The sequence below is a fragment of the Balaenoptera physalus genome, assembly GCF_965194825.1.
Source record: "Balaenoptera physalus genome assembly, chromosome: 16".
NCBI lineage: Eukaryota > Metazoa > Chordata > Mammalia > Artiodactyla > Balaenopteridae > Balaenoptera > Balaenoptera physalus.
Window position 1 is genome coordinate 55,204,230 of NC_138898.1, and position 23,240 is coordinate 55,227,469.

General features: G+C 55.0%; 3 protein-coding genes across 19 annotated transcripts in view; 1 reads left to right on the plus strand and 2 right to left on the minus strand.

Moving 5' to 3' along the window:
* ANKS3 (ankyrin repeat and sterile alpha motif domain containing 3) overlaps positions 1-262 on the minus strand; it is a 29,168-nt gene extending 28,906 nt beyond the window's left edge. For both annotated transcript variants that reach the window (XM_082429005.1, XM_082429003.1), the window contains exon 1: positions 111-262. The gene's annotated coding sequence lies outside the window, so the exon portion shown is untranslated. The remainder of the gene's footprint in view (positions 1-110) is intronic.
* Positions 5-13,415, plus strand: DNAAF8 (dynein axonemal assembly factor 8). 13 transcript variants are annotated; one of them, XM_082429060.1, is made up of 10 exons: positions 282-1,024; positions 1,275-1,377; positions 2,220-2,361; positions 2,838-2,966; positions 5,120-5,626; positions 7,224-7,341; positions 8,729-8,870; positions 9,757-9,885; positions 10,334-10,456; positions 11,283-12,483. In XM_082429060.1, exons 3-10 carry the CDS (start codon positions 2,254-2,256, stop codon positions 11,563-11,565), a joined length of 1,539 nt encoding a protein of 512 aa, XP_082285186.1. In that variant the 5' UTR covers positions 282-1,024; positions 1,275-1,377; positions 2,220-2,253; the 3' UTR covers positions 11,566-12,483. The 13 variants fall into 13 exon arrangements, with proteins under 13 accessions (XP_082285179.1, XP_082285180.1, XP_082285181.1 ...); XM_082429062.1 differs by having other exon boundaries at positions 282-702; XM_082429053.1 differs by lacking the exons at positions 282-1,024; positions 1,275-1,377 and adding an exon at positions 5-70.
* Positions 13,416-13,559: 144 nt separating this feature from the next.
* On the minus strand, positions 13,560-23,017 carry ZNF500 (zinc finger protein 500). Of its 4 annotated transcripts, none has more exons than XM_082429064.1 (7): positions 22,657-23,014; positions 21,494-21,991; positions 19,717-19,900; positions 19,446-19,513; positions 18,340-18,451; positions 16,336-16,449; positions 13,560-15,321 (listed from the first exon to the last, which is right to left on the minus strand). In XM_082429064.1, the coding sequence occupies exons 2-7, from the start codon at positions 21,893-21,895 to the stop codon at positions 14,696-14,698; spliced, it is 1,506 nt and encodes a 501-aa protein (XP_082285190.1). In that variant the 5' UTR covers positions 21,896-21,991; positions 22,657-23,014; the 3' UTR covers positions 13,560-14,695. The 4 variants fall into 4 exon arrangements, with proteins under 4 accessions (XP_082285190.1, XP_082285191.1, XP_082285193.1 ...); XM_082429065.1 differs by having other exon boundaries at positions 18,340-18,448; positions 22,657-23,013; XM_082429067.1 differs by lacking the exon at positions 16,336-16,449 and having other exon boundaries at positions 18,340-18,448; positions 22,657-23,017.
* Positions 23,018-23,240: the final 223 nt, after the last annotated feature.

The following is a 23,240-nucleotide window of genomic DNA, read 5'->3' on the forward strand; positions in this document are numbered from 1 at the left end:
GACGCTCGGAGTCATAAACTCAAGCGGCGAGCCAGCGGCACTGCTGGGACGCCCCGAGAGTGCGCAGCAGGTGAGGACACCAGGCGGGGCAGGGCCGCCACGGAGCCTACCTGCGCTGGGCCTCGGGCCGCGGGCAGCCCTGGGGCTGCCGCTGCCGCTGCCGCTGCCGCCGCCGCCGCCGCCTACCCCTGCCCCCTTGCCGCCGCGCTCCCTCGGCCGCGCCCGTCCGCGGTCTCTCCGCGCCGGCCGCCGCCACAGCGCGCGGACCCAGCGGCCCCGCTCCCGCCCCGGAAGTGGTTGCGAGAGGCGCGGAGCACGCCGGGACGCTCGCGGGTCCCCCGAGCGCTGTGGAATTCGTCCGTCCCGCACCCGGACCTTCCGGTCAGCTCGCCCGGCTCGCTGTGTGACGTCGGCGGAAGCCAATGAGCAGGGGGGATTCGCCCTACCCCGCCCCGCCTCTGGCCAGGGAAACCAATCGTGTTTCAGGAGAGACAGGACGCGCCAAGTCCCGAAAGAAGAGCGGGGGGTGGGAAGGAGTTGGCAGTCCAGTAATGTAAGACTCTGCTGAGAGGGGATTCCGAAGGCGGCGATAGCCTCAGTAATTGCGCCGCGGCCCAAAGGGGAGAACACAACCGGAGGGACGCGCTAGAGCCTGTTTATATCCCTGTCGGGACCGCGCCAGGAGGGGAGGCTGAGGCCGAGGTGAACGGCCTCGGGCTTGCCGCAGCTGCGGAGATAAATGTTGGGAGTTGGACGGGTTGGGGGCTGGGGAAACGAGCTGGGGATCGGTGGGAGGACGCACAATGGGTTTCCTGTTTCCGACCTTTAGAATTTAAAAGCCTGACCCAGGAGGACTTTGGCGTCTAGTTGTCATAACAACCGGCTGACCGGCGGCAGGAGGGGGTCGGGGTCGGAGGTTTGGGCGGAGCTAACGGGCTGCAGCCAAGAAACGGACGTGGAGCCAGTCAGGATTCGGGGGGACCTGCTGTTTCGTGCAGCGTTTAGCGTAAACCTCGTCTGCTGGGTGAGCCAAGCTCCTCAACTTGGCGTTCAGGACCCTTCACGATCTTGTCCGTTTGCACCGTATATTCCAGCAACTGAAAACTTCTTCCCCCACATGTTGGGCACTTTTCACTCCTCTGAGCTCTTACGTGCTCTTCCCGCAGCCTGTAATGCCTTTTCCTCCCCTATTGCCTTGTCCTCCTGGAGAACTTAGAGTCTCTGGTAGTCCCCTTCACCCGGGTGATTCTGTTGCCCTCTGATCTGCCCTGCAGCCGGAGAACATCCCGTGATGTATATACCAGATATGTCCCCACTCTGCTGTTCCCAGGTCAGGTGCACCAAGCTCCTAACCCCACTCCTGTGAGCAAAGAAGAAGTAAGAAGCCCCCACTCACCTGCTGCTTTCCTGATGGGAACCAGGGCTGGGGCAGGAGTGTTCTTTTCCCATTTCATGGTTACAGAGGCCTCTCAGGCTGCAAGTATTCTCCAGACACTGGCTCTGAAGTACCATCGCCCCACATTTCTAAGCCCCCTTGACCCCTGAGGGACTGGGCCTTCTGTTAGACTCTGGGACGTGTTGCCTAAGTGCCTGGGTATAAGGGGTTGACTGTCAACTCCAAAAAAAGTGTCCGCGGGACTCCAAAATGTCTCTAGTCTGTTCCTTTGTAAGGGGGCAGTAAAGAGTAGTGGGGCTTGAAATCCCCTCTGACTTTGATACAAATTCTGTCTTTGTCTTTACTAATGATATAACCTCTCTGAGCCTATAAAATGTAGATAATAATAGTGTCTGTTGTATGGGATATACATAGTTTACAAATATCTGTATGTCATACACATGTATCATTCTGTATACCATCCATATACCTACACATCAAGTACATATATCATTATATATCAATACATATATCTATATATTATCATAAAATATCACTATGTACATACATCTGCAGGCTCCATACTGCACTACACACACATACACACTTGCGCGCGCGCACACACACACACACACACACACACACACACACACAAAATGCAGGGCACAGTGCCTGGCCCTCAGTAACAGGAACCTGCAGACTAGAAGGGAGAAGGGGTGGGTGGTCTCCCAATCTGTTTTCATCCCCCAAGGCAAGGGATGGTCTATGCTTTGAAAAGGCAGCCCCCTGAGCTCTTGACCCTTTGCTCCTGGACCCTCTCACCTCAGTCCGTGTCCTCTGCAAGGTTCCTTGGATGATGGCACGCTGAGAAGCATCCCATGGCATCCCATGACAAAGATGTGGGGCCCTTACTGCCCAATCCCTGGGATGCCATCCTTGAGGCTGTCAAGGAGCAGCTCCCATCTCTGGACTCAGATTCCTCCTCGGTAAGCGAGCACCTTCTTCCTACATTTTCCTAGGCCCCCAATGCACTTTCTTCCCGTGACAAACATGATGCTGACCAAGGACCGCTTTGGAGCTTATCAGCTCAATGTCATGTAAGTGAAGAGCCAAGGTTCCCTGTTGCAGAGGACGGGGAGGGCCAGACTCTGCTCTTTCAGCTGTCACCTCACTACTCTGTTCATTCAGTGCCAGGCACTAAGTGAGCACCTGCTGTACGCAAAGTCTTAGGGGTGGCAGGTACGTGCAGAACTGGGCGCCCTGGATCTCACCTTCACCAGGTGGTGCTGCCAAGCCCATTTCTAAGTCAGCGGCAGGAACCAGCCATGGCGAGTCCCTTCGGAAGAGAACTGGTCTTCCCAGACAGCTGGAGAGCAGAGGGGCAGGGAGGGTGGGTGGAAGCTGAGGCGCACCTGGCCCTGCCTGCTGCCATATAATCCAGAGAACTCTCATTTGTCCGCAGTCAAACTGCGAGGAAGAGGAGCTGATCATCTTCCAGCGAAATCAAACCGCCCTGATTCCAGACTTGTCAGAAGAACTGGCCGAAGACCCTGACGGGGCCTGGGTCACTTCCTCTGGGTCTCCTCCTGAGGTCTGTGGAATGCAGGATCCAGGGATCCACGAAGCCAGGACACTTTAAGCACAATAGGGTGTGGGTGTGGGTCTGGGTGTCCATGGCCCTCGCTAGACTCTAACAGCAATGTGGGTCTAAAGAGGTTAAAGCCCTTGGTATAGCATCTCTGCACACCCAAGCCTTTCTCCAGGTATAACCCAAGGAGTTCAGACACCAAATATCTAATGGCCTTGTGCACGTCATGCTCCCAGGAGCCCAGAACACTTAGAGCTGGGGGGAGGTGGGGACTAGATTTTCTATCTGATTTTGCCCCCTGCTCTTACCTTTGACCCCTCACCACACACACACACACACACACACATACACACACACACACACACCCCTCCCAGCTGTCCTATTTCCACCTGAGCTGTCTGACTATTGTCACAATTTGTTGTCATAAATGCCTCCCTTAACCCAGCTGGCTTCAGCACTATCCGGCTTCTCACAAAATCCTGCCCTCCCTAAACATCTGTTGATTGAATAAGGGCAACAGTGGGGATTCAGAGGTAAGAGGTGCCCCTCACTGGGGAGGTGAGATGAATACAGAAAACAATTAGCAAATGCCACAGAACGCTCAGTAATTATGTATCGTAGTTGCAGTCATTGCCAAATGTCAGAGGGAATTTTCCATCCTCTTGTCTCCCCATTTCCCAGGGTCCCAGGTAAGACCAAGAACTCTTAAATCTAAAGTTAATGTCTTGATGCTTAGTTAAAACAGTGGAAGGAGATTTTATTCGGTAACTACTGACAGCAGGGGAAAGAGCTGAGCTCCGTCTGATTTGTGCAGAGGTGACGGGTGTTTCAAAGGAAGACTGAGGGAGGGGGTGAGGAGGGCTCAGTGGAGTCAGAAAAGTGAAAAATCACAAAGAGCCGGTCAGTGAAGCTGCAATTAGGCCAGGTGTGTCTGCTACCTGGCAGGTGTGGGAGGCAGGAGCCTATCCTCCCACAGAGAAGGGAGGCAGAGGCCCTGTCCTTCCTGATGAGTACATTTCAAGGGAATGGCTCTCAGGTCAGCGACAGATGCTTCTGGGTTGTAAGAGACACATATTCACAATTATAAGCCCTTTTTAGTAAGTGCTCTAAGAAAGGGAGGTCAGGGGCCTATCATCAGGTGTTGGCTAGAACAAATAGTAAATTCTGGCAGCATGGAGCTTTCTCAGGCAGGCATTTTAATGGGGCGCTGGGGTAATCCTAGGGGCACAGGCTTATGCTGCCAGAAGCCATGCTGGAGTTTGGTATTTGGACAGAGTGGGTACATGCCGAGACTCTGCAGTTCTGAGTGCAAGCACTGACACAGGGTCATCTTACAGAGCCAGGGCGTGTCCCCTCCCAGCACCATGACAGAAATCACCCACAACCTCAGCCATGCCTAGAAATATATCTGAAATAACCTCAAACAGGAGAACTGCCAGGGCTGCGAAGTCCCCTGATTAGTTCAGTTGGAACCATGTCCATGTCACTTTATTTTGTGTTTTCTTCATTTCTGCAATTACCTCGGCAACTCTTCTGGACAATTATTTTTTAACCTGGGATGGGAAAGTCTATACCAACTCACAGGGGTTGAGGCCGTGGGCTCACTCTGGAGACAAAGGGCCTGGGTCTCATCTTGTCCACCTCTAACTGCTGTGTGCCTGTTCACAATGGCCAAAAGCGGGGAACAACCTGAGCATCCATCAACAGACAGAATGGTTAAACACAATGAGGACCATGCATACAACAGAATATTATTCATCCACGAAAAGGAATGCAGTTCTAACACATGCCGCAACATGGGTGAACCTGGGAAACACTAAGCTAAATGGAAGGACACAAGAGACAAGTACTGTGTGATTCCACGCCTATGAAATATCTTGAACAGGCAAACCCACAGAGACAAGAAGTAGATGAGCGTTTACCAGGGGCTGGGGGAGGGGAGGTACAGAGTTTCTGTTCAGGGTGATGAAAAAGCTTTGTAAATAGCCAGTGGTGATGGCTGCACAACATTATGAATATACTCAATGCCACTGAACTGTACATTTAAAAATGGTTCACATGGCAGATTTTATGTTCTATACGCATCTTACCACACGCAAAAACTCCCCGAGGTATGTTTTGAGGCTGCTAACCGAGGACGCTTGTTTCCCCCCTAGCCAGCTGTAGTGCCTGTGGAATCTGCCGGAGAACCCTGGGGAGAGTGGAACGCTGGGGCCCAGCCCCAGAAGTCAGCCTCTCTGGAAGGAAGGGGCCCTGGCAGGCCTTTGCAGAGCTGTGACGAGAGCAGCTCTCTTCTCAGGATGCCTGCAGAGACCCCCATGTGGCAGGATGACAATGGGCGCACAGCCTTCAACACCAGTACATCACAGAGTCCTTGCCAGGGGCCACAGGGAGAGGCCACTCTCTCCCCTCAGGAAGCAGGCCTGCAGACAGAGCCCCCAGGCGCTGCCTCATGGGCCCAGGAAGGCTCAGACTCTGCAAACCGCAGAGCCCTCCGGAGGGAGAGAAGGAAGATGATCAAGAAAGACATACTTCACAAAGTCACCTGGGATGCCCAGGACACAGCCTACCAGGACCTGAGTGGAGTGAAGGAGACGCCCTGTGATGCTGCGGAAACGCTGCCGGAGGGGCCCCAGGGGGGACTGCCCTTGCTCTCCCTCCAGGTAGGCGTCCCCCTAGCCCAGCCTTCCCCGGGGCGATGGTTCTCCCCAGGCCAGCTCGAGGGCTGGCCCACTACGCCTGTCTTAGTCTCTTTGGGCCACGGTAACAAAAATCCCATAGACTGGGGGGCTTAAACAACAGAAATTCATTTTTCACAGTCTGGAGGCTGGAAGTCCAAGGTCAAGGCTCCATCACATTTGGTGTCTGGTGAGAGCATGCTTCCTGGTTCATTTGTAAGGGGTGAGGGAGCTCTCTGGGGTCTCCTTTTTAAGGGCACTAATCCCATTCATGAGAGTTCCACCCTCATGACTTAATCACCTCCAAATACCATCACATTGGGGGTTAGAATTTCAACACGTGAATTTGGAGGGACAAAGAGACTCAGTCTATAGCAACAACCTTAGGCCCATGGCACCAGGCCCACCATCAGGCAGGCAGTCCTACCTATCCGACAGACCATCTTCAGGTAGAGTTAAAGTGAACAAGGAAGAGCAAGGAGACCCCAGCCTTCTTTAAAAAAAGAAAAAAGAAAACTAATCCCAAGCATGATCATGAAGATATATGAGATAGGTAACAGATTTGACAAAGCATAATCTCAAAATGTTCAAGCCCTTGTTCTCATACAAATGGTGAGCCCCTGTATTTAGCTCATTAACAAGGGGACCAGCAGGATGACAAAGCCGGTTCAAAGAGATTATGAGAAACTGGGATTTTGTACATGGTGGGGTGGGGAGGGGGGAAGGAACGCGGAGATTAAATTGCTACATTAAGTACAATAGGTCAGCACCTACAGGGCAACAGAACTGGTACCTTTGGGGTTAGCTGCTCCAATGGACGGAAAAGAAAACCGTCACACTTCTCAGTTTTACGAAGTTGTCAAACAGGTGAGCCCTGGTCAACTGTGCACACCAGCCCTCCCCTAGAAAGATGGGTTCCTTGGAAGATGCTCCCACATGACACTGAAACATCACAAAACTCGTTTTTGCCTTACTTGATAAATTTTCTTAACAACTTAGAGAAAACTGGCATCAAGGTGTACATGGAGGTCACTTTCACCAATTCCATCCTATCAATTCCATTCTTTCCTTGAACCCCTTTATCTTCATTCCCCTATGGGGCTACAAGGAGCTGCAAGGCCATACACAAGACACAGTAATTCCTGATTAACGTCTTCCCCCCTCATCACACCACTGCCTCCACACCCCTCTTCCAAGCCCTCCAGTCCTAGCACCTGCCTGGAACAATCTGTTTCTTAAAAGAGCAAAACGTTTTAACCTCCCAACATTCTAAACCTGCATGAACCTAAATAGTTTTAATATGACACTGAGTTTCCTCCGAGTCAGACAACGTCTTTGTGCCAGAAATAAAAGTATTGCGTAGGAAGGTGGGTGGCCTCACCAGCCTTCACGAGGCAGCTCATTCTGCAACCCACACAGGGTGGGTGAGTGGGGGTGGGTGAGCAAGCTGCCTCATCTCAGCCCTGGTTTCTGCCCAAGACATCCCAGGACTGCCTGTGTGGGTCACGGCAGCTGTGAAATCTGGTGCTCCTGTCCCTGGCACCCCACAGCAGCCTCATAATCACCACTTTAATTATTTCAGCAACTTGAAGAGTGGGATTTGGATCAAGTCCTTCAGAGTCTGACAGGGCGAGAAGAGGACCCGGGAGATTGCGCTTCTGGAGCCGCGTGGTGGGCAGCGGACCGCCTCCAGGGCCGAGGTCTGAACTTGAGCGCTAGGGCCCAAGTGCATCCCCACAAGTGGCTCCTTCCAGGGCCTCCCAGTAAAATAGGGCAGTGGGCTGGGCACAGTCAGCCCAGCAGCTCGCCACATCTGCTGCGCCTCTCTGCTGCTCGGCCCTCGCTGTCCTGCACACCCAGGATGCAAGACTTTATCCACCCATCCATTCACTCACTGACATTCATTCATCCATTACATATGTGACTGCCTGCTATGTTCCTGGGGTGGACCAGGCCTTGGGGATACGAGAGGAAGCCCTTCAGACAGGGTCCCTGCCTTTTCTTCCCCCCCACCTCCTCGGACCTGTGTCTCTTTCTTTCTGGGAGCAAAGTAATCCTGCATTTGGTACCCCTTCAGCCCGCTCCTAAACAGAATCCTGTTTCCACTGCCTCCACGTTTACCAAACAAAGCCAGGGATGATTCCTTCATTACACTTGTGGCCTCGCTCTGGGCAGTTTCGTAAAAAAGTTCCCTGTTCCCTCCCGGCCACTCTGGCCCACAAAGGTGAGTGGAGGCAGGTCTGAGGCAAAGGAGCTGCAGGGGTTCTGGCCTCCGGTTCCAGAGCAAAGGCTCCTTTGTAGCCAAGGGCCACTGGTGCTATTTTAAAAAGGATTTTGTTTGGAATTTAACCCCTTAGAGCAGGATATGGAGAAACTCACTCTCCTACAAGGTGGGGCAGGGCTGGGGGGCTGTAGTTGGTGCCCCCTTTTGGCGGGCAATGTGGCAGAATCTGTTCTCCATTTAAAGGCACATAAGCCTTTAATTAAGCTATTCATTCCACTTCTAAATTCTGTCCTAAACACACCCTCACAGATGTTCATTGCAACATTGTTCATACTTGTGAAGAACTGGAAACAAACCACATTCAATATTCAGAAGGAGTCTAGCTAATCAGTCAACCAGAGAATTCTCTGCAGCTCAACAAATGGAATCTATCTATCTATTCATTTCTCTCAACACAGAAAAATGTAAAATATATTCAGTAAAAAAAAAAGTCTATAGAGGATGATCCCGTTGCTATTTAAAAAGAAAAAGCAAAGCAAATACGCAGAACTGTTATTGATGGTTCCCTCTGACAAGTGGGACTGGAGTGAGAACGTGGACTACACGGTTAACAGGACGTCACCCCTGCTTTCCGGGCTCACACACAGCTCCCTGCTCAAGAAGACAGCGCCCCTCGCCCTGCTGAGCTGGAGGGGGGCGACACAAAAGCTCTGAGCAGCAGAGGGTGGGCTGGGCCTCTGCTGGCCCCCAGCCCTTCTCCGAGCACAAGCCCAGGCATGTCCACACGAGGGGTCCTGAGGCTCAGGCTGCTGTGAGTCAAAGGGGGCTGCATCCCCACTAAGCTGCCTCCCCCCTCCCCACAGACCATGCCAAGCCGAGCACCCAGGACAGGCTCATGGAACAACTCACGCTCCTGTGTGCCACGCAGTCCAGAGCCTTTTCCTCTGCCTGGAGGGTGCCTTCTGACACGCCGCAGGACATCAAGCCGCAGGAGGCCAGAAGCAGGTGGGACCACGCATGGCCCCTGTCCTCTCTAGAACTGGCTTCTCTCAGCATTTATTGGGCCTTGATTTATGGGTGGGGCACTTGATGTGTATTTCTCTTTCATCTCAAGAATATGATCAGGTAGGTGCTACCATTACCCCCATTTTACAAACAGGGAAACTGAGGCTCAGAGAGGTTGCCTTGCCCAGGACATAAGTGGCAGAGCTGGGACTCAAGCCCCAAAGCACCTGCTCTTTCCCCACCCCACGGGAATCCTCCTTTCACCATCCACACGGCCTCCCCAGAGGAGGACCCTGCCCCTCTGGCCACCATTGATTGGGCCAGCCCTGGGCATCTGACCCCAGCCAGGCCAGCTGTGGTGAGAAAGGCTGAAGCTGGGGTATGGGGTAGGCAGAGGTGCGGACAGGGCCCTGGGGTCCCTTAAGGCCCAGCTGTACCCCGACTCTTCCCACACTCTGGTTGTCCACCCTTTTTAGGAATCTGAAAGCCAGTAATTCCCTTTCTCGCCCGAGCTAGTTGGAGTGGGCGTCTGTCCCTGACAACCCGTGTCCAGTAGAAAGGACACTGCACTGTCCAGTCAGTGGCCACTGGCTACGTGTGGCTAGTGCAGCTGAGGAGCTGAATTTCTAATTTAAATTAGCTTAAATGTAAATTTAAATAGCTACTTCTGGCAAGTGTCTGCCATACTGGAAAGTGCAGATACAGAACAATTAATCATCGTGGCAAGTTCTATTGGACAGCGCTGGCCTAAATCTTGAGGGTTGTTCTCAGGACCTGCCTCAGTGTCCTGCACGGGGGCACCCAGCTGGTGGCAGGAAGCCACCCTGCACAGGTCACACAGTGATCACCGGGAAGTGACTCAGCCACCCCTCTCCTCTCACCCCAGATGCGCTTCCAAGGATCTGGGCTTCCAGGCGCTGGCCATGGACACGCGGCTAAGGAGCCCAGCGGAGCCTCCCACCGTCTTCATTGACCTGCGGTTGACAAAGCCATCAGACCAGGGGCCCTCGGAAAGGTACAGGGAGCAGTGACAGCCCTGCCGCAAACCTGCTGCTTCAGGTTGCCACGTTGGCCTCAGGAGGAAGGGGGACTTGGACAGGCGGGTCCTGGGGGCACTGCTCACTTGAGAAGTGCTTTTAGCCAAGAACTGAGCTTGGCCCACAGTCCCACTGGGTCCCAGCAGCAGGCTCTCCCCGCAGGTTGGGAGGAAGCTGGGGCCAAGGGTTATCTTTTCCTGCCGGAGTCCTAAGCAGACTTAGCCTAGGCTGGGGTACCTGGCCCTGGCTGCGTCCCTCCACCACTTGCAGTGGCCCTTTGGTTTTGGCTGGCTGGGCTTTGGCTGGCCTGCCCATCCTCCTGCCGTGGGTCACCAGGGAGACCTGGGCGCTCCAAGTCCCTGGTGGGAACCACGCCTGGAGTGGACTGGTTATGTCCAGAGGAACCCACCTTTCCTGTCCCCGCAGCTGCAGCTCCAGCTCCAGCTCCAGCTCCCACTCCAGCTGCAGCTCCAGCTCCTCTGACAGCGAGGATGAGGGGGAAGAGGAGACAGCAGCTCGGCGAGACCAGCAGGGCCCAGCCAGGCTACGGTAACCACAAGGGGGCTCTCGCCGCCTGAGATGCTCACCTCGGCCTCAGCAGCAAGCCGCGGCCCGCATGTTAACATCGGTGCTTTCAGCTGTCTGGCACCCACAGGGCTAGCACAGGAGGGTGGGAGCGGGTCTGGGGGGCGGGTCTGGGAGGCGGGTCTGGGAGGCAGGCAGGGGAGCCCAGCAACGTCTGGCCTGGCCTGTTCTCCAGACATCCCCAAGGATGCTTAGCTTGGTCTTGAGAAGGGATTACGTTTTCTTTCTGAAAAATTGCCCCCCAACTTGATTTGCTCCCTACTAGTGATGGCAATAAAAGTGAAGAGAAAGTGAAGGGATGGAATAAAGTGATGGCTGTCAGCCAGAAATGAAAGGCTTGAGTCAATTAAGTGAAATGTCAAATTCAGGGAAGGTTCAGGTCTCTGACATGCGGAGGCCACCCCGTGGTCGTGGGGTGAGTTCGCATCATATGCTCTGGCAGTCTCCATCATTTTTGGAATTACAGAGCCTGAAGATCCCATCCTTTGGGAACGTCAGAGTCTAATGCAGCTTTTCCCCAATGTGGCATGTAGCTAGGCATTATAGGATTAAAGAGGGAAACAAACTTGGAAGTGTCACACAGGTTTCCTCCCAGAAGCCCTTAACATGCTGACACGCTCTGTGAATCAGCGAGGGCCGGAAGGCCGCAATCCTGACTTTTTAGTGTCTTGAGAGCCAGGCACACGCTCCGGAAGCGCTCTGGTTTTCCTCTGTATCCTGTTTCGGTGGCAAAGTATTGGGAGGTTGGCTCCACTGGGTGCTGACGGAGGTTGCTTCTCTTGTGTCACAGGGACTGCACGGGGAAGAGTCAGCTCCTCCAACAGCTCCGGGCCTTTCAGAAGGCATCGGCTCAGCCCAAGCTGCCAGCTGGCGAGGGTCCCGGAAGCCAGAAGGCTCAGGCCCCTGGAGATACGGCTGGATCCAGCCCCGGGGGGAAGCAACATGTAACACTCTGGGCTGAGAGACAGAGTGCCCAGGCCAGACCCCCAGGAGGAAGTCCCAGGGCCCTGGGGGACCCTCTTGGGCCAGGGACAGCCAGGGAGGCCCTGGTGCCTCCTCCAGGCCAATTGTAGATGCCTCCGGTAACGGATCTGAAAAGGTGAATAATCTGAGGTGAATAAATGGATAATCTGACTTTCCATCGACACCCGAGGCCCTAGTGGTCCCCTCGCTCCCCCGTCTCCATCAGAATGTGCCTTTGCAGCACAGGGACCCTCCAACTGAGGATCTGCTGCCAGCCCTCTGCTAGAATTCAGTCAGAACATCTTCATGCACTGAGAGCAAAGATGCCAGTGCAAACTTGTACGTGTAGCATGACAAATCAAATGGCCCCAAATCCTCTGAAAATGGACCAGAAGGAAACACCGCAAAGACAACAGTTTTGTTCTGTTAGTGGGACTTCGAGGCTTTTTCACCTTTTTCCATTTCTGCGTTTTTTTCTCTTTAATGTGCATCTATTATTATTATTTCTTTTTAACCACAAAACTGAAGTAAAACTCCTTTAGAGAATTTCAGGGTTGAAAAGGTCTTGAAAAATTTAGCTTCATTTTCTGAGTCCTGGATGTTTGCTCTTTTGTGTTCCTAAATTAACACACCACCACACACACACACACACACACACACACACACACACACACGGACCAACTGGACTTTTTGATAGAGGGGCAGATTGAAATTCGCTTTTTTTTTTTCAACCAAGACACAAAGGCATGTACGTATATGTTTTAGGGTCCTTCCAAAGTAAAGGTGGATGGACTTTTAAATATAGATAGAATGTGAATGTTCTAACACCTGAAACTGTCTCCGTGGACAACCAGCAAGAGCTGGGGGCCGCAGGCAGCTCTGCCGTCTACTTTCCTAGAATTATCCCCCCGACCTCCCACCCCCGGCCCCGATGTTCAGAGTCCTTCCATAACTGTTGTTCTCAGCCCACCTGCTCCCAACAGGCTGAAGCCCTGATCTGCAGCACCTCTGTTCTCTCTCCAACTTGTTTCCAAGGTCTCAGAGTCTCAGCGCCCATCTGCCCTGTCTGCCAATGGGAAGAACAGAGCAATCACCTCGGGCTCCCCAGGCCATGGGATCAGGCAGCCCAGCAGGGTCCTTGGCATTTGGGCACATGTTCCAGCATTCAGCTGGGGTCACCGCCGGCTGCTATGCACTGAGGCTGGGCAAGGGCCTCTTCCCATCCAGCCCTGCACCAGGTGAGACAGGCCCTGCCCAGCCTCAGCCAGCCACATGCAGCCAGGATAGGCGCCACAGACTCTACTTGATCTGGCCACGGGGTCCTTACCAGCAGCCCCCATTCCCCACAAGGGACATTTTCATTAGAAGCCAGATGTGAGATGGCTTCCACCAAGGTCATGGGAGGCCCCGGGGAGGCCTCTCCAGCAGGGACTGTGGCCAGACTACCATCACCTGGGACCCCCAGATCCTCTCCCCCGGCACAGGCCCCCCACCCTCCACTCCAGGGTGCACACAGCATGGTCAGGACTCAGCCGCTGGGCAGGCAGTCTGAACATGGCACACAGCCTCCACTGCAGCCACTAGCCCTCAAGAACAAAGGCTATTTTTAAAATTCCATTTCCCCCACTCTCTACCCCTTTTAATGGCGGTAGGTTCACTCAGAATGTTCCCCCAACAGTGACAGTAAATAAACTCTTAGTTCCAAGTTCAACTCTGCAAATTACTGTCTATCAAGGAAGGCCAGGAGGATGAGGTGGTGGGAGCTCGGACCTGGGTTGAAAGCTGGTCCTGCCACCTGGACAAGGTGCTTCAAGCTCTCGGGTCTCAGTTTCCATCTAGAGCAGGAGAATCATGAAGTCCTGTTACAGGACTGTGAGAGAGAATGTCATGGAACAGGCATTGGATGGGCCCAGCTCTCAGGTGGCAGAAGGTAGCCACCTCCAGCACCAGCCTGGATGTGAGAGAAGTGAGCCTGTGAGGGGCAGGTGGGTGGTTGGTGACACTGGCCTGGCTGGATCTGGCTGGATAGTACGTGCCCCGCAAGGTTAAAAACCATCCCTAAACTGGGCGGCCCCATTCTCCAGAGAATACACAGGACAGAGCACAGGGGCCAGAAGGACTGACGTCATTTATTAAGGGAACAGAGAAGAGCAGGTCACACACCCTGGAACCTGGGTTGTGTGGAAAGGTAAAAATATGTCTAGCAATTGGATGGAACATTCCAGAACCCAGTGGTTTCAGAGCTGCCCCACAACTTTACTAATGACTAAAGCAAACAAGGCCTCTTACTGCTCCCCTCAGCCACTATGAGACCATGGATGTGAACAGATCAGAGAGGCACATCCACCTCAGAAATTCAAAGTGGGGCAACCAAGGCCGGCCTGCGTCCTGGGACATGGCCACTTGGGCCAGAACAAAGGTAGCCCTGGCACTCTACCCTGGGGACTTCCTGATGGGCTGGGGGAGGTTGAAAGATGGGATCTCGGGGAAGCATTCCCGCACCAGCCATCCATCCTACAGAACAGCCGTGGCTCTGCGAAGGTGACCCACAACCACTGTGATACTGGAAACCGCCCCCAACAGGCTACATTTTGAAAGTACAGCAAGGTTCGGCGGGGAAGACAGGAGACCAAGCCCAGGTAAGGCTGGGGTACATAAAGCTGCAAGAGACCACAGCCATTGAGGCTTCCCCCAAAGTGGGCAGAAAAGTGTCCCCCCAAATTCATACCGAGTCTCAAAAGGTGACCTTACTTGGAAACAAGGTCTCTGCAGATGTAATTAGTTAAATCCAACAACTGCGTCCTTACAAGAGGAGATGACACATGGAGACACACACGGAAGAGGCCGTGGGGAGGCGAGGCAGAGTGACGTGGCCACGAGCCCAGGTGCACCAAGGATAGCTGGCAGCGCCAGGAGCCAGGAGCGCCCTGGGACAGATCCTCCATCAGAGCTGCAGGAAGGACCCAGCCCTGCAGACACCCTGATTTTAGACTCTGGCCTCCTGAACTGTGAGAGAATTCCTGCTGCTGTAAGCGGCCCTGCTGCTGTGGTCCTTTGTGTGGCTGCCCCAGACCCTAATACACCTGCAGGGCCCAGCTTCCTTCCTCGGCCTGGGCCCCCCAAAGGTCCCACCGCGTGTCCTCATGCTGAGGCCTACGGGAGCAAACGGAGTCTGAAGATGCCTGAAGACCAGAGTCTCTGGCTCCGGGACAGAAACGACTCTGGCAGCTTCCCGAATTGTCAGGCTCGGGCCCCGGGGGCATCCTGGAGCCTCTGGGGTCTGTGAAGCGGCTGCTCCCCGCCGTGCGTGCGCTGGTGCTTGCGGAGGTCGGTACCCCGGCGGAAGCCCCTGCCACAGGCCGGGCAGGTGTGGGGCTTCTCGCCCGTGTGCGTCCTGCGGTGCGCACTGAAGTGCGAGCTGTTGTTGAAGCGCTTCCCGCACTCGGTGCAGGCGTAGGGCCGCTCCCCGGTGTGTGTCCTGCGGTGGATGACCAGGCTGGAGCTCTGGCTGAAGCGCTTCCCGCACTGGGCGCAGGCGTAGGGCTTCTCGCCTGTGTGCACCCGCTGGTGCGTGCTGCAGTTGGAGCGGTCGCCGAAGCGCTTCCCGCATACCTGGCACTGGTAGGGTCGCTCCCCGGTGTGCGTGCGCTGGTGCTTGGTCAGGTGGGACGTCTTACTAAAGGCCTTGCCGCACTCGGGGCACGTGTGCGGCTTCCGGACCCCAAGGGGCCCCCCTCTGTCCGGAGGCCGCTGGGGTCTGGTCGGACCGGGCCCCTGACCCGGACCCGGGAGCACCTGGCCCCACCGTGTTCTCATCGATGCGTCCGCCCTGGCATACTCTCCATCCTCAAACTGCCTCCCAAGCTCTGAGACAGAGAAAGCACAGTCGCTGAGGGCTCCACGGAGAGGGGGAGAGGGAAAAGGGAAGGCAGGGTGGGGCGGCCCCTGACACAGAGAAGTGCCTTCAAATTCCCCCTCCACACTCTCCGCAGGATGCATCAGTCAGAGCCTGATTCTGGGAACTAGAACCACAGGCAGACTCACAAGGCCGTGAGGTGGTACTGTGACAGTCCCATTTACACGAGGATGCTGAGGCCCACTGACCTGATGGGGGAAGGACAGGCCCTCCCAGCGCCGGGAACTGTCCCTGCCGAGGTGCTGTCCACCCCACACCCCCATGCAGCCCCCTCCTGCCTCCACACTGGCTTGTCCAGGAAGCCAGGCATGGGCTCGAGCTCACATCCACCTCATCTGTACAACTGAGACAGGATGGTACCAGACCCCTGGCCTTTGGTAAGAGTTTTTACAAAGGAACTGAGTCTGGCAGTTCCTCCAACGGTCACAGAGTGACGTGACTGAGCAACTCCATCCCAGGTGTAGGCCCAAGAGAGTGAGTGCCGCTGGCTGGGTGACACTCAGGGCGTCCTGAGGACCCCATGCCCAGCCCCTCGTGTCTCCCTCGGGAGCGGCTTCCCTATGGTGCCTGCGTGCAGCGCCATGTCCCAGCTCAAGGTGGTAGGACTCTCTTGCTGCTCGAGCCCCAAACCTTTCTTAAAGCCACCTGTCTCCCTCACCTTTCCTTCAGGGCGGGTGAGCCTGCCTTTGTAAATGAAGTTTCATGGCCACGCCCGTGTCTTTTCATACTGTGACTGCTTTTGTGGCTGCTTTTGTGCCAGGACAGCAGAGCTGAGGCATCACCAGGGAGACCATACGGTCCATAAAACCTGAACTATTTACTATCTGGCCCTTTTCAGAAAAAATCTGCCAACCCTTGCTCTAAGCCCTTGAGCCTGAACTCCACAAACACAGTCGCCGAGGTCTAAGCCCAGGAGAGGGGAGAATCTCATCTGGGACATCCGTCTCCTCCCAGACCCCCTCACCTGAGCCAGCACTGCCAGAGACTTCCCTCAGCCCCGAGGCCGCACAAGCTGGGTCCCGCAGGCCTTGCCCTCGCCCCTCCTGGGCAGTCAGACAGGGCCCAGGAGCGGGGAGTCCTGCTCATGGGGAAAGAGAAGAGAGGGTGTGAGTGTGGCCGGAACAGAACACAGGACTGCAACCTCCTCCTCGTGAGGGCAAAGGGGCATCCGGAGAACCTGCGGGGAAAAACTCCATGCCGCAACAGAGGTGGGGGGCGCTCTACTTCTGTGCAGACTGCTTCCTCAGAGAGGAAGTGAGGAAAAACAGGGCCCAAGGCTCTCCCCGGCTCTGGGAGGGAAACCAGATGCCCCGAGGGGTCAGAATTTCATCACAACAGAGATAAGTAGCCAAGAGTTACAACACACAGCAGGACAGAGCACAGAGCAGTGGGACAGCAACAGTGCACACAGCAAGCCAGTATTCGCGGCAATAGAAAGGTTTCATCTTCATTTGTTCTACAGACACTTAGTTTGGAATAAATGAAGATGTAAAAGAAAGTACGTGATCATTAATTTTCTGTGCCAAACTGGCCAGGCTACAGTGTTGTTGTTTGGTTAAATACCAGTCAATTTTTTTTTTTTTTTGGGCTGCATTGGGTCTTCATTGCTGTGAGTGGGCTTTCTCTAGTTGCAGAGAGCAGGGGCTACTCTTCATTGCGGTGCGTGGGCTTCTCACCGCGGTGGCTTCTCTTGTTCCAGAGCACGGGCTCTAGAGCGCAGGCTCAGTAGTTGTGCTGCATACGGGCTTAGTTGCTCCGCGGCATGTGGGATCTTCCCGGACCAGGGCTCAAACCTGTGTCCCCTGCATTGGCAGGCGGATTCTTAACCACTGCACCACCAGGGAAGCCCTCAATCAATTTTTTATCTTTATTTTTTGACCGCGCTGCACGGCTTCCCAGATCTTAGTTCCCTGACCAGGGATCAAACCCACACCCTCAGCAGTGAAAGCACAGAGTCCTAACCACTGGACCGCCAGGGAATTCCCTAAATACCAGTCTAGATGTTGCTGTGGAGGTTATTTTGTAGATGTAATTAACATCTACAATCAGGTGACTGTAAGGAGAGCAGATTACCCTCCACGCTGGGGGGTGGGCCCCACCAAATCAGTTGAAGGCCTTAAGAGAAAACTTGAGGTTTCCTGAAGAAGGAATTCTGCCTCGAGACAGCAGCCTAGAAATCCTGCCTGGGTTTCCAGCCAACTGGCTTGCTGTATGGATTTCAGACTTGCTAGCCTCCACAACTGTGAGAGCCAATTCCTTAAAATAAATCTCTCTCTACACACACATATCCTAATGGTTCTTTTCCTCTGGAGAACCCCAACTGATACAAAGCAGGATCTCAACTCCTTTAAAAAACATTTCAGGGAGTGAACAACTGTCAAAAGTGGCAGGATGAGCTGAGGAGGGACAGCACGGGGTGGTGAGGAGAGGCCGTAGACAGGCAGGGCCTTGCCAAGAGCAGCTCTGCCCACGGGGGCCAAGGACGGCACAAAGGCTGAACTGACACTGGACAACCGTGTGGGTAAAGAGTGAAAGAAGGAACTCGGGACAGCTCTGGGCATCTGCCTGGGATGTGGGCAAGCAGCCACACTGCCCCCGCTGCAGATGGGACACTGATGGGACACTAGCAACCTTGGCAGTGCAGGGCTGCCCAGCGCTAGGACTCACCAGGGAATGCCCCCGGCTCACTAAAGCAACCCCTGGGCACAAGGCCCACAAGTTCCTATTTTTAATATGCTGTCCAGTGATTCCTCTGGCCACTAAAGTTTGAGACCTGCTGGAGCAGCTCCTGTAGGCAGGGGGAGCCAGGGAAGGTGCTGAGCAGGGAGGCGGCCTGGGCCTCGGGTCCTGGAGGCCAGCACACACCACAGCCAGCCCGAGAGAAGCAGCCACCCTCCCTGACACTCACCCACATCAGAGACACAAGGCGGTGTCTGACAGACAACAGCCAGGGTCTCCCTGCACATACCCTCATCCTCCAGCAGCATGTCGCAGCTGTGGTCCTGCTGAGCCAGGTCCAAGCACCCCCACTCCTCCTGGGACAGGTACACGGCCACGTCCTCCAAGGTCACCGGCACCTGCTGGAACGCAGCTCACTCAGAGCCTGGTGGGCTCACTGTCCCCTCCACTTGTGTGATGATGGCAGGTCCTGCTTACCTCCCCCTACTTCTTCCCCTCCCCAACCTTTCCCTTTCCGTATGTTGTTATGCACCCCTTCCTTCCAAGCTTGGCTCAGACACAGCTGGATCCTGCTCTTTGGGAGGACACCGTCACCACCAAGCTCTGCCCCAACTGCTGCAGGGCCAGAGACTGTGTGGACAGATGTGCTGTGTGGAACACCTGGATCTGCTGAGATCCCAGCCACTGGGGCCCATGCTCCTTGAGGACACGAGTTAGCATGCCCTGCCTCAGCTCAAGCCAGCCCCAGGACCCAAATGGGGTGACCTGGGGACTTCAGAATGCCTCTAGGCCAGTGGTTCCCAAATCTAGCACCAGACTGACCTGGGAGCACGATTAACACCCAAGAAAACAATATCCAGAAAAGGCAAATCCACAGAGACAGAAAGACTGGTGACTGCCAGGGGGCTGAGGGAGGGGGAGGGGGGAGTGATTGCTAATGGGTGTAGGGTATTTTGGGGAGGTGATGAAAATGTTCTAAAATTGATTTGATTATGGTGATGACTGCACAACTCTGTAAATATATTAAACACTGTATACTTTAAATGGGAGAATTGTATGGTAAGTGCATTATATCTCAATAAAGCTGCAGTTGAAACAAACAAGCAAAGGAGACTCTGCTTCCAGGCCAGGGCTGGGGGAAAAATCTATTTTTACCCAGATGCCAGGAGATTTTAACATACAGCTGGGTTTGAAGTGACTGCCCTAACTCACCATTGAGACTCCAGGATCCTCCAGGGCACACCTAATACTCAGGTGGCATCTGAGAACAGGGAGGATTTCCCAGGAGGTGAAGATCCGTCTTGGAAACCCACAGACCTGACCACGCAAGAGAAGTGTCCCCATAACAAGAGCACCGGACACACGGGGATGCTGCAGATCAGGAATGCCACTCACCTGGGACCAGGCTGAAAGGAAGGATGTGGCCAGTGCCGCCGTCTCCTGACACTGGGAGGCCGCTGGGCCTGGGGAAAGAGCACAGAGTCACCCACCCGTGCACATGGAGGTGAAGGCTGGACACGTCCAGCTGCTCGCCATCAACACTCACCCGGCCGGGAGCCTGCCCACCCCACAGGCACACAAGCCTGACCCCCTGCCACACTCCTTTCCTTTCCCTTCCCTTCCCCGGTGCAGGGCGTCTCTTTCCTCAAGAGGGGCAGCTACTCACCCGTCTTTGGCCAGAGCTGGGGGCCTCTTTTTGGTCTGTGGCTCAGCTGGGCTGGGGACTGCTGGCTGGAGTGCTGAGCCCCTTCCTCCAGAGACAGCTCTGCTGGCTGGGCCTCCACCTGGCATTTCAAGAACCACTCCCCTGTCCCGTGGGCCAGTGCGTCATCAGCGAGTACCTCCGGATCCTGCATACAGACAGAGATCTGCCCACTAGCTCCCAGAAGGTCAGGAGGAAACCCACAGGGTTCCCCATCCCTCCTGTCTCGGGCACCCTGGCCACCCTGTTGCCAGGCTCTGCCTTACCACCGGGCCACCTTGTCATGTCTGATGGCCTCTGCGACTCTCCAAGCACCTCCCTCCAGTCAGACCCCAGGGAGAAGGCATGTGACCCAGGAAGAGGTCAGGCTCCCAACCTGGGGAAAGGGAGGCCTGCTCCACTCCTGAGACTCTGCGGTCTCTCCCCATCACACTGCGTTGCTGTCACCGTCACACTCTCACCCTTCCTTCCTTAGTGCTCCTGAAAGACCTGGGCCAGAAGGGCCCCAAATCAGGTCTCATTTTGGAAGCCTGAGTTACTGCACTTGCTACATTTTTTGAAATCATCTACAAACCCTCTGGAATCATCTATTTCCTAATTTCAGTGAAGGTGAATCAGAAAAACTTAGTCTCAGAGTTTACTGACGTCTGTAACAGTACTAGGGACAAGATACATCCCTGGGGAACTGAAACCAGCACCAGGGACCCTGTCTAAGGCTCAAAATTCCACACCTCTGAGAGGACAGTCCCCGGAGGTTACAGGGTGCCCAGTGACAGAGGAAAGCCATGACGGGAACCCCAAACGCCAAGGCTGGCAGGGCTGAGAAGGGCTCCTGGGTTCTTGTTGGCCACCACGAAGGCAGGATGTGCTTAATGCATTCAACTCACCTTATGGTCAAGTTTTTGGGGGGTTTTTTTTGGCGGGGAGGGTTGGGGGGGTCTATCCTGCCAGATGCAAAAGAACAGCACTGTGTGGCCAGTGACACTGCCACAGGGAGAAAGGTGACCTGCAGAATTTGCCAAATATCTAATCAGTAGGAATTAATCTGACCCACGCAGGAGAAATCTGTAAAAGACTTCGCACTCCGCAGATGTGGTTAGAAGGAGCTGAGTTTGCTCTAGAGTGGCGCTGACTGTAGAATGATGGAAGTGCCCCATACCTGCACTGTCCTCGTCCAGGGCATAACCACTGGCCATGTGTGATGACAGCCTTTGGAATGTGGTCAGTGTGACTTAAGAACTACATTTTAAATTTTATTTAATTTTAATTAAAAAAAACACACATGGCTAGTAGCTACTGTATTGAATGGCGCAGCCCCAGAGAGATTGAGGAACACCTGCGGGCTCTAACCAGGGCACCCACCAGCACCTGGTCTTTCTTCCCAGTGCTTCTCCTTCTTTGGGGATCTCTTCAACTCCCAAGGTCCTGCCTTAGAAAGTCTCCAAACTCTCTCCCATCAAAACCTGCGTCTGGCCTACATTGGGATGGTGTTAACAAACCAATCCACACAGCTTAGAAAGGGCTAGCGGGGCTACAGTGGTTAATCAATGGGTGGACACACGCTGGCCAACGTTGAGAAACACTCTGCAGTTGCCTTCTTCAATTCAGTGTCTGGCCAGCCCCAGGTACTCCCAGTGACCAAGGCTGGCCACGGCTCCGGAGCCCAAGGAATCTACAAACACAGACCTCAGCAGCAGGGCCCCGTTTTCTCACCTCAGGGCTAAAATGCCCCCCACCTCACCCGCTGCCTTTGTTTCCTGGGCTCCCGCTGCAGCCCTTCCACGAGGACCACGGCCTCCTCACCGCTCTCTGGCTGCTGCTCCCGCACCCGGGCCTGGATCTCCCCTGGCAGCACCGTCAGGAACTGCTCCAGCACCAGCAGCTCCAGGATCTGCTCCTTGGTGCGCAGCTCAGGCCGCAGCCAGCGGCAGCAGAGCTCCCAGAGGCGGCTCAGGGCCTCCCGAGGTCCGGCCACCTCCTGGTAGCAGAAGAGCCGGAAAAGCTGGCGGAAGGTCTCAGGGCTAGGGTCTTCAATCTCCAGGGAGGGCTCCTCTTCCCAACAGCAGTCCTCTTCCACCTTCACGATCAGGATCTCATCCTGCTCCAGGGGTGGCGGGTGCTGGAAGCCGGGAGAGGTCGCCATTGCTCCTGGTGGGCCTTGCTCCTTCTCTGGCCTGGAGCTCACACCTATCTCTCCCTATACCTCTGGCCAGACACTGGGGAAGATGTTTCCAGGGCTCTGTGGAGAGACAATAAAGTCATGCAGGGTGCAGCACTGGGGCTGGATAAGCGTCTGAAACCCATAAGGCCCTGCCCTAGCCCCAAGGCCAACGTGCCCTCACTGGCAGAAAGAAACAGTTAAAGTAAATCCAACTGTCTTTGCTACTAACCCTCTAATTCCCAGGAGAGGTACTTAATCTCTGGGTCTCAGTTCCTCATGTGAAAGAAGAAATGCTGACACCACCTACACACAGGTTGCTTAGAGAACTAAACGGGAAAATAGTTTATTTTAGCACAGTGCCTGGAACGCGGTCAGAGTTCTAGAAACGCTGAGTTTTCAATATTACAGTTGGCCATTTTTGGATGAGGTCCGTTTGGAAATATGATGAGAACCAGAGCCCCCTCTGCCCAGGAGGACGCAGATTCTGTCCCAATCTGACCCCCGATTTCGGGCTTCGGGAGCCTGAAGCCCATCCGCGGGCTCCACCGAATGGATGGTCACCAAGGCCTCTCCAACTCCAGGGTCTTGTGAGGGTCAGGATTCCCCGGCTGGGCTGCTCTCCCGTCTCGTCCCCTCAGCTGGAGGAAGAGCGGTGACCGAGGCCGGGCACAAACTAGGCTCCGGCGGGCGAGGGCCGCGGAAAGAAGCTCGAGCTGGGACCCTGCGCCCGCGCCCGCACTCACCGGCAGCGCTGAGACTCGTGGGGGGGGTTCGGGGCAGGCCCGGAGCGGCAGGTTGGGACGGGAGCGGGACAGCGGACGTGGAGGGCTCGGCGGGCCAGAAGCGAGGACCAAAACCCTTAGAACGCAGAAGCGGGACAGTCAGCGGCGACCACAGGCTGAGCCGGCGTCGAGCTCGAGAACGAGGCCGCGTGGGCGTCCCACTAGAAGCATTGTGGGTAATGTAGTCCTCGCACCTTTGGCCGGCTGTGGAGAGTGAGAAGGGCCTGGGTAGGCGGGTCCATGGGAGCCATTGTGGGTAACTACTCGCATTGTGGATCCTCGTACTACTGGTTGAACCGACTGTCAGGCATAGAAACGAGATACGTAGCGAGTCCGCGAGATGCACTGTGGGTAACGTAGTCATCCCCTGGCTGAGCCGCGGCCCGGGGTAGATGGGTCCTGGGAGGAGTTGCAGGAGACGGTTGTTCCTTCAACTTCAGTGCGCATGCGCGAGGCTCCGCAGTTTCTGGGCCATTCTCCCTGCTTCTCTTCCATCCACCCTCCCAGGCATGAGGAACTCCACGGTGGAAGGGACCCTGGAAATT